The sequence below is a fragment of the Gekko japonicus genome, unplaced genomic scaffold (assembly GCF_001447785.1).
Source record: "Gekko japonicus isolate JY-2015 unplaced genomic scaffold, Gekko_japonicus_V1.1 scaffold1923, whole genome shotgun sequence".
Lineage (NCBI taxonomy): Eukaryota > Metazoa > Chordata > Lepidosauria > Squamata > Gekkonidae > Gekko > Gekko japonicus.
In genome coordinates, this window is record NW_015167594.1 from 238,258 (window position 1) to 248,776 (window position 10,519).

General features: G+C 44.8%; 1 protein-coding gene across 1 annotated transcript in view; it reads left to right on the plus strand.

Moving 5' to 3' along the window:
• NAIP (NLR family, apoptosis inhibitory protein) overlaps nt 1-8,848 on the plus strand; it is a 34,074-nt gene extending 25,226 nt beyond the window's left edge. The window contains exons 12-14 of the mRNA XM_015413962.1: nt 1,516-1,602; nt 5,658-5,822; nt 7,809-8,848. Of these exons, the coding sequence (XP_015269448.1) occupies nt 1,516-1,602; nt 5,658-5,822; nt 7,809-8,173 (617 nt within the window). The 3' untranslated portion in view covers nt 8,174-8,848. The remainder of the gene's footprint in view (nt 1-1,515; nt 1,603-5,657; nt 5,823-7,808) is intronic.
• Nucleotides 8,849-10,519: the final 1,671 nt, after the last annotated feature.

The following is a 10,519-nucleotide window of genomic DNA, read 5'->3' on the forward strand; positions in this document are numbered from 1 at the left end:
GGGAAAGAGAGAAAGAAAAGGAGAGAAAGAAAAGGAAGGGGAAGGAAAGGAGAGAAAGAACGAGGGCAAAGAGACGGGGGAGGGGGAGGCTCTCCCACCCCCACTCCCCCAATCAAGCCTCCGCCACCCCCCTGTGGAGCCCTTACTTACCCTCTCTTACAGCGCTGGCCCGGGGAGGCAGCGGGGGGGCCCTCTTCTAGCCTTCCCTGGGCCGCGGCGCCCCGGCGCTGGCCTGGGGAGGTGACAACAGGCCTCCTCCGGCCTCTCTGGGGAGGCAATGATGGGCCTCCTCTGGCCTCCCCGGGGCCACAGCGCTCTGACGCGGCCCCCGGGAAGGTGCAATGGGCCTCCTTGGGGCCGCAGCGCTCCAGTGCGGGGACCGGGAAGGCGGCGAAGGGCCTCCTTGGGCCTCCCTGGGGTTGCATCGCTCCGGCGCGGGCCCTGGTAACACAACGACGGGCCTCCTCGGGCCTCCCTGGGGCCGCAGCGCTCCGGCGCAGGCCTTAGGAAGGCAGCAATGGGCCTCCCTGGGGCCGCAGCGCTCCAGCGCGGGCCCCGAAAAAGTGGCGACGGGCCTCCTCGGGGCTCCCTGGAGCCGCAGCGCTCCGGCGCAGGCCCCGGGAAGGCAGCGACGGGCCTCCTCAGGCCTCCCTGGGGCCGCAGTGCTCTGGCGTGGGCCCCAGGAAGACGGCAACGGGCCGCAGCGTGGGGAGCTGGGGGTGGGGCTTGCTGCCGCCGCCGTTTTACCAACTCCTGGGCTCCTGGAGCAGCGCTCCGACCCCAAAAGACCCCTTAAGCCCATAGGAGCCACCACTGCTACTGTACCACCACCGAGCTGCCATCTTTGACGGTGGATTCTATCAGGATGTGAGCTGGCCCTGGAAAGACGACCAGACGACCTGAAGAACTGGCTATGAAAGGACGACAGTACCATCCGGAACTTATGCTGATGGGTTATGCTGGTTTGTGGAACCCCATCTTGGATTGATAAGAGCTTATTATTTAGAGCACTGGCACTTTGTTTGGAATTGACTGTTTTATTCTGTTTTTAGTAGTGGCATATGCCTCTTGTTAGCCGCCCTGAGCCCATTTGGGGAGGGTGGGATATAAATTTAATAAAATAAATAAATACATAAATAAATAAATAACATCTGAAATGACTGGGGTTGCATCGGCCCAAAGAACTACATAGCACATATATTCCAGTTTCATTTTTGGCAGAACAGAAATCACAGAAACCTGAGTGATCATCAAGTTTCACAAGCTTCCTTATAAAACCATCTGGAGTTTGGTGTAGATTCTTAATAAATAAATACAATTAAAAAGCTGAGTCATCAACCCCCCCATAAATTATAATAAAGCTTTGTTTATTTATTTAATTTAAAACATGTATTAGCTTCCTTTCTTCCTTATGGAGGTCGGAGTGGCTTGAGCATTTCGAAGCTTTCAGCATTTTTAAACCATTTGTTGTGACTGTCTCATGTAATGGCTGCTTACTTTTATCTCTGCCTGTAGCTGCTGCCTTGCCAAATTTTACTGCTCTGAAGGTGCTGGATCTTGCACGGCTAAGTTTCACTGATGAGGAAGCTTGTACAGCATTAGGTATAGTTTACCTTTTCTTTCTTTAGAAATTTCTTCTGCAGCTCGGTGACCCACAATATGTGGTAAATTCTTAAAAATATTGATACTCAATTATTGTAGAACAGAACTGCCTGTTAAGATATAAACATGAATAATGTAATTTGTGTCTCTTGCGCCATGAATTCAAATCCAGTTTGTTACCAATGTGGTCACATGTATTCTAGACATGAATAAATCTGAAGGTTTGAGCCCAGCTCTACACTGAAGATAATCTATGCACAAGGAAGAAACCTCTTTCGCCACCATCTCTAAGAGTTTAGGTTCAACTTGCGGCTTAAGGAACATCCCCAGTGTACTCAGTAATCCACACAATGAATGTAAGGGGACCTTTAACAAAGTGAATACATTCCTCTGAAAGCCTGGAAGAAAGCTTGTAGAGTAAAAACAGAAATAAATTATATTGAGGGGAAAAAGGACCAGTTACCTAGGCTGGGAAATTACCAAACTTAAGCAGTCAAAATAATGCCCAATTTTCAGCATTATGCCCAACAAGAGCTGCCAGGCATCCTGCTATGATGGCATCACATGAAGTATGTCATCATTTCTGGAAATCAATGGAAGTGGCATCATGTAGCTCTAGGAATCACCAGAAACTCTATGGGTTTACCATAGAGTTTCCAGAGATTCCTAGAGTGATGTAATTTCTAGTTTTCCATGGAAGTGATGTCAGGGCACACATGATCATGGCACCCCTTTGTCTCTGCCCTCCAAGTTCCCACTGGCTGCCAGGTATAGCCTGGCATCCCTAAAGCTTCTCTCACTTGAAGCATCTAAAATCTGTCCAAGTTACTCCACAGGTTTCAAATACATAATGTGCCCGACCAAACTCAGTCAGAAATATTTTGGGGGAACTCATCTTAAACAGTGCTCATTTGCTCAATGCTGTGAGGAAGCACTGGGAGGCAAGAGAAGGAGCTCCCAGTTTTCTTCCTGCCTTGCTTTCACCAGTGGAAACAGTGATAGGGGAGATTTTCACGTTGGGCAGAAGTGAAACAAGAAGTTTCTTCTTCCTCCTTGCAGTGCTCCCTCACAGTGCTGAGAGAATGAGCACTATTTAGGGTGAGTTCCCATGATGTATGTCTGAGTGTGAGTTGGTTGAGCACCTATGACCTGACATGTATTGGGCATATCATGTATTTGAACTGTCAGACGGGGAGGTAATAGGCCAAAGAGACAGGGTGTGATGCAGAAAGCAAACAGGACTAGACCTACCTATCCCTTGAAGATATTATTTATTATTTATTATTTTCAATTTGTATCCCACCTTGCTGGTGCAGACTGGTGAATCTGAATGAGATCTGAGCACAGGGCCACACTACAGAATACTACACAAGAACTACAGGGAATGTCATTTTAAAATTGCATGGGTGCTTGATTTGACTCAAGACTGTGGCATGGGGGAGGGGCTGCCACCTTTCCCCTGTGCTGTTTCCCCCCAAACCAATACAGCCCCGGGGAAGTAATTTCCCCCATTTTGGAGGGGCATGTGTGCAGTATTTTAAAATGATGTTCCTTGTAGTGGCTGTGTGAGGAAAGCAAGCTGGATTTGGGGAGCCCAGACCCAACTCACTAGAAATTGTATTACTTTGGCACCCTGAGGTAGGACTCCAGATGTCTGAACTACAGGTAATCCAAAGTAATCAAAAAGTGAAGAGGAGCAGGGACATGTGGTACATGCCAACCAAAATACCTGGCAAAATACACATTGCTAGACTCCAAGCAGTGACCCAAAGCTGTAAACCAAGCAGAGATACAGAAGGGGAAGAGAATACTTAATATATGCCCATGAGAATCTTCTGTAGCCAGACAGTTGCGTCATGTGAAGTCAGTCAGGAGTGCACATCACATAACTTCAATTTGAGGAAAATATCTTGCCCCCAGACAGTTATAGGAAAGGCTTCAGAGTCCAAAAACAAAATATTATTTTTGGAAGTGAGCATGGAGGAAACTGAAATGTGACTGGTTGAAGGGAGAAATGGGTCCTGGGTTCAAGGTCCTGGGTAAAATGCCAGTGAAGTAAAACAGAAGAGATATCTAGGCAGATAAGGGTGTGGGCAGCTGAGGTCTGTTAGGAAATGCGCAGTTTTGGCAGACTATTAAATTATTCTAAATTAGATCATTATGAAAGAAAATCTAAGTCAGGAAAAAAATGTCTTTGAGAAATGCTAGTGCAATAGGATCTTCTGTGGGTAAAGGAATATTGGTTAATCACTGAGAGGCCTTGTGCTGCCTCCATACTGGCCTGATGAGGTTTTTTAATGTGATGAGGCCCACATCATGGCAAGTCACTCTGACAAGCCTGGCCAGATCTAAACACAGACAGGCCAGAAGTGATGTGGTGTTGCCAGTGGGGGAGGTGCAGTCCAGGCCTGTGACTTGTCAACTAGGATTGCCATGTCATGCCTGTCAGCTGGTGGGAGCTTGGGGCATGGGGACACAGGGAAGGGGGGATGCTAGCAATGTGTGCACCATGATGTCATTTCCAGAAAAAACTGGAAATGATGTTATGCTGCTGTATGGTAAAATCATAGCACTTCTGATAATTCCTAGAAGCTATGTGATGTCACTTCCTGGCTTCCCCAAGAAGTGATACCATGTTGTGTGTGACGCTGATATATATATATATTTTTAAAAATTCCCTGCCAACAAAGATGTTGGCAGAAGGCTTCCCTTGAGAGGCCTGGCAAACCCACTGTCAGCAGAGCAAACAGAGAGGAGGCCAGAAGGAAGGAAGGAAGGAGGAAGCAGATTGGCTGAAGGCCAGGGTAGCTGCACAGGAACCAGCTAGGAGGGAGGAAAGGTCAACACACAGGATGGCTCACCTGGGCTGCTCATTCTCACTTACCTGGGAGCAGAGGGATGCAAAGAGGGAAGGCCACACTGGTGTAGTGGAGCCTGGTAATGAAGGATCCTGGGCAGCATGGAACGATGGCAAAACACCATTAATGTGATTTTGGGGTTGATAGGGTTGCCAGGTTCCCCCTTGCCACTGGTGGGGGGTGGGGGGTAAGGTTGCCAGACCCAGGTTGGTAAACTCCTGGAATGGGGATGGAGGTTGGGGAGAACAGGGAACTCAGCAGAGTGCAATGCCACAGAGCCCACCCTCCAAAGCAGCCATTTTCTGTAGGGGAACTGGTCTATGTAGTCCGGATGTGAGCTATAATTCTAGGCAATCTCCAGGTTCCACCTGGAGGCTGGCATCCTGGAACAATTCCCCAGGGGAGGTCCCAAAGAGCCAGTGAAGTGGCCAAGAACCTTGGTCTGCAGCCCCACCCACACTGAGGGTGGCACGATTAAAAATCTGATGGCTAGAGACTTGGCAACATTTGGCTTCTTCCAAAGACAGTCTGTTTACCTGAGTTCATACTACTGCCAGGTCTCCACCACTTATCTTGGAAATGGACTTGTTTCTGAGCCTCTTTTGAGAAATGGGGAGCCGCTGGTCCTGCTACCAAGATGGGAAGGGTAAACATGAACCAAAATGAAAGCAGTTTGGCAACAGGCAACATTTGTGTAATGTGGATTTGTAACACTGGTGTTTTCCATATGAGACAGACTTTTGTGGATCCTGGGGAGAGGAGGGAGGTCAGTAAGGATGTGATGTCACAGAGCCCACTGTCCAATGCTGCCATTTTCTTCAGGGGAACTGATCTCTGGAGATCAACTGCAATTCTGGGAGATTTCCAGGCCCCACCAGGAGATTGGCAACCCTACCTGACATTGTCTACAGTCTAAATTAGGAATGGGGTGCTGCCAGCTACCTTTTCTTGTCTCTTTTCTGATTCCTGAGTTACAAAAAGGAGGATCTACATTTAAAGGGCAACTTTTGTAATACTGTTTTCCATAGGCTAGCTGGAGGCCACAGCCTGTGTGTGTTGTTGTACTTATAGCACTTGTCTTGTAATGTTTAGCTTCTCAAAATGGGATTTTATATCCTTCCAAAATACGTTTTTAGGAATCTGGATGGATCTGAATTGTATATTATCTATCAACAGTTAACTTTCTTTGCTTTGTAGCCTCAGTGTTAAGTTGCCTTGTGGCACTGGAGGAACTTGTTCTGCCAATTGGACAAGGAATAACTCATGAGGCCAAAGTGATTGTCCAGCAATGCTGTCATATTCCAAATCTTCAAAAGCTGGAGTTTAACCAGGCTTTAAGTGATGAAGGCCTTTTGGAAATAGGTGAGGCTTCTTTAAATCCTGAGAAAAATATCTTGCCTGGTCAATTCTCCCCTGAGTTTATGAGATCTCCATAATTAATCTTTTGGTTTCTGTCATCTTCTGCTAATAATCTTTTGCAGTTAGGAGGAAGTTAAATACATAATGATTAAAGGATGCTATCCCATAAAAGTATTAAGGAATCTTTACTTGTTCAGCTGATCCAATCCCCTGCACACAAAAAGCTCAACACTTGCTGGAAGTCACTGCCAGGGAAGGGCACGAACCAGGAAAATGTGGTTTGGTTTGTGGTTTATGGCATGCCCACTTTGCAAACCATGAATTGTCATGAACTGTTAACTGCCAAACAAACCAGTTTGGTTCCTGATGCAGTAGAATGCCCGCTGGGATACTAGAGACACCAAACTTGCAGAGCACCTCCAGCTGACTCTGCTCTACCTGTTCTCCAAGTTTGGTGAGGATTGAATTTACAGGGTCCAAGTTACCCCCCCCAAAGAGGGTGCCCCCAGGAAAGTGTTTTCTGGGGAAATGACAGGTGGTGCATAGAACGAACCCTGTGCAGGCTAGAGTAATCAAACTCGTAAGGGACTTTCCCCTGATGCTCCTCTAAACGCCTTCCAAGTTATGTGCAGATTGGACCTAGGGGGTCTGAGTTATGCCCCCCCCCAAAGATGCCCCTAGGAAAGTGCTTTTGGGGAAAATGTCAGGCACAGGTGTGCAAGCTACACACATCAAACACACAAGGAAACTATTGGTGATTCCAAGGGTGGAGAATTCTGCCTCCCCTATTGCTTTGAAATTTGGAAAACATTTTGTTTGAGTGAAGACAGTCTGGAAATGTATCCATTCACAAACTGCTTGAAAGTTCATGAAAAGTTTGTGCGGGTTGATGTGTCACGAACTTCAGTTTGTAAACCATGAACTGGCCAAAATTCATCACCAACTTTAGATCATGAGCTGGTTCGTGCCCATCCCTAGTCACTGCAAAAGTTAATTTACAGCAGCTGGCAGGTGAACCCAGTTTGTATGATACTACAATATGGTACTTATTTATTAATATCCTGCTTTTCCCCCAGATCAGGGACTCAAAGCGGTATTTCATTCAATGTGACTTTTCACATCATTCCCCCCTCATCCACTTAATCCTCACAACAACAAGCATGTGAGGGTAGTTTAGGATGAGACATTATGATGGGGCCAAGGTCACTGGGGAGGCCTCAATGGTTGAGTTAGGGATTTGAACCTGGTTATCCCAGGTCGTAGTCTAATGCTCTCAGCACTATACCACACCAGCCCTCAGTGCAGCAGCACTTGCTGATCATGAACATACAGGGCCATGATGTATGTTACAAAGTCTTCCTGTGTGTTGGGGTTATGCACAAGAACTTTGTATCAGATACTGAATGGGAATTTTGTACGTCCGAGACCCATGCATGCTGTTTTCTCTTTGTGACCATTGTGCACGGGTAGAAGTGGTTTTAACCATCTGCTCTGTGCCATTTTTTCTTCCTCAGACTGCACCATGGAGCCACTATTGCTTCTATTAAGAAACTTACATGCGTGTGTGTACATAGCATGATTTTGGTAACAGAACCAAAACCATGGGGCACTATGAAACAGAGAAAATAGCAGGGTTGTGGGGGCTGCAGAATGTTAGATCTGCTTCTACTTATGCACCATGGTCACAGAGAAAAGCACTTGTATGAGTCTGGGAGGCACAGAACTCCTGCTGAATGTCTTTGTGTTATTCACCAACGGATACAAAGACTTTGTTAACACCTGAAGCAGCCTTCAGTGAGATACAGCAAAAATTAGCATTAATGAGTATTGACTGAATGTTCACATGAAAATGACCTTAGATGAGTTATCCTGAATTTTTGAAGAAGTTCAACTGCAATCTACATCTGTCTAAATTTGAGTATTCTACAAAGGGATGTAGAATTATTTTCAACTATTCAGTTAAATGTATATGTTATGTTGGTTTTCTAGCAAATGTAGCAGTTGATGGAGGTTTCCAGAAGCTTGAATTCCTGCACCTCATGGTCAATCACAGCACTACGGAGTCTGCTTGGAGAACCTTCTTCCAAACATTATCCAATATGCCAAAGTTACATGAGGCAGACTTCAGTCGCCTTCACACACATTCAATCAAATGTGAAGCAGCAACAGTGAGGTCTTTTGTTCAGTGTGTCTCCAGGCTGCCCAGCCTCAAGACCATTAACATGATAGGGTGGCTGTTTGATGCGGATGACCTGAAAATGTTTGAAGTTATGAAAGAACAACACCCCCAGTCAAAAAGCTTAAATTTGACTTGGGAATTTATTTTGCCATTTTCACCAATTGTACAAGAGTAGAAAAGACGAAATGTGTAAATGCTGGACAGTATGTATTACAAAAACATCCAAATATTCACTCTGCTTGTAAAGAGAATAGTTTTTATACGTGACAGAAGAAATTGAACAAAGAAACTTCGGAAATGAAATTAGAGCATTGCATATGTAACAATGTTGGCAATTCATTGGCTGTACTGAGGTCTCAACAAATAGGCTATCGATGAGAGGCGTGAAGAGAGCTTGTTGGGGGGCACTCCTTTTGCTCTTCCCAGTCCCACGTGCATGGAGCATTATCAGAAGCTTCCAGGTTTGGGAGGCCTTTGGATCAAGCTCCATTTCACTGTGATGCGGGAGCCTGGACAAACCCTAGTCAGTTTCTTCCACACAATTGGGATTCCAAGAGGGTTAAACTGTATAGAATCTTGGTTTGTTGGTAGGACATAAATCTCCAGTTATCTCATACATCTGTAGTGGACACATGGCAAATTGGAGCTTAAATCAAGGCTAACCAAATCTGGAGGTTTTCAGCTGCATTCTGTGTACAAAGGGAAGAGAAGAACAACCTATTTTCATGCCCATCACAGACAATCCTCTGTCATGACAACTGAAAGGACCCATTCTCCCTTGGTCACAGATTCAGTCGGGTAGCCACGTGGGTCTAAAGCAACAGAACAAAGTGTGAGTCCAGTGGCACCTTTAAAACCAACAAAGTTTAATTCTAGGTATAAGCTTTTGTGTGCACACACACACAAACACTTACACAGAGAATTAAACTTTGTTGGGTCTTAAAGGTGCCACTGGACTCAAACTTTGTTCTCTTGGTAACAGTTACTCAGCTATAATATTGGAATAAATGACAATAGGGAAATTATTAGAATGAAAGTGAGCATCATGTAGGGGTTAGAGTGTTGGGTGAAGAATAAGCAGGTTTTCCCCCCAAATACTTTTTCTGCCATAGAGTTCAATGGGTGACCTTGAGCCAGTTCGTCTAACATCCAGATACTTCCAAGGATAAAATGGAAGCTTTTGGGAGGACAAAATTTAACAAATAAATGCCTGGGTCTGTTGGAATATAAGGATCATTGGGTGTTTCTTTTAAAAAGGCTCCAGGACCTGTAAGTGGTAAATGCAAGCTCTTTTTAGAGCAAGTGAAGACAGTCATTTTTCACATTTCTTGATGAAGGTCTAATTTGCTCAAAACTGTTGGTATTCTCACTTTGGGACAAAGTATTACCATCTTCTGGGTCCACTGATTTTCACTGTTTCCAACATTTTATAATGTGTAAACAAATATCTCCTAAGTTGTCATTTACTGAAATCAGAATAAGACGATTTCGCAAATTAAATATTTTCTTAAAATTAATTCCACTGCCTCCAGTAAATTTTTCACAGAATTCTCATCACAGGAATATTCCAGAAAAAGAAAAATCCATTTCCCCACAATGTTGAGTTAATAATAAGTGTTGCAAGGCGCGCCATACAAGGCATAAAAATTAGCTGCCCTTGCCTCATAGAACATATAGTTTTGTGTGATCACACACTGAAAAATTCTATTTATCAGCTGAAAGCACTGTACTTGGAACCCCCCCCCCCACATCTTACCAGTGGAAGCCTCCTTTTCTTCTTTTATCTCCCGTGTATTCTCTTCATTTTACTGAACGTTCCCATTTCTCTAATGAGCTGGTACCCTGAAATGTGTCTCTAGTAGGTTTTCGGGGAAGCCAGTCCCTTTTCTCTGTATTCCTGTGCTTCTCTCTGGCAGGAGTTGCATGCTGCATCCCGTATTTGAACAGACATTTTTGCAAATTCACAGAACTTTCTAATTTAGGGGCTGCAGATTCATGATCCATAAAAATCACTGATCATGCAGTAAAAGAGATGCAGTCCAAGTGAATAAGACGATTTCTCATGTGGCAAACCTTTATTTGACCATCTCATTGTGTAAGAAGAAACAAATGAAAGATGATAGGGATACTTGTAAAAACATCACAGCGACTCATACTACTTTCACAACTTGGCTAAATTCCTTCTACATATTGACTGATGTCCTAATAATTATTCAAAATGATTAAAATGCAATTCACATATTGTATTGATTTTCTAGCAAAAGTAGCTCTCCAAAAGCTTAAGCTCTGGCTCCTTATGAGAAATCCCAGCATTACTGAAGCCCCTGGAAGAACCTTCTTCACTTGCATTTTCACACACCAGTTCAAATGCCAAGCAGCAACAATGATGTCTTTTGTTCAGTGCATCTCCAGGCTACCCAGCCTCAAGACCATTAGCATACTAGGATGGCTGTTTGATGTGTATGACCTGAAAATGTTTGATGCTATGAAAGGACAACAACCCCAGGCATCAAGTTTATGT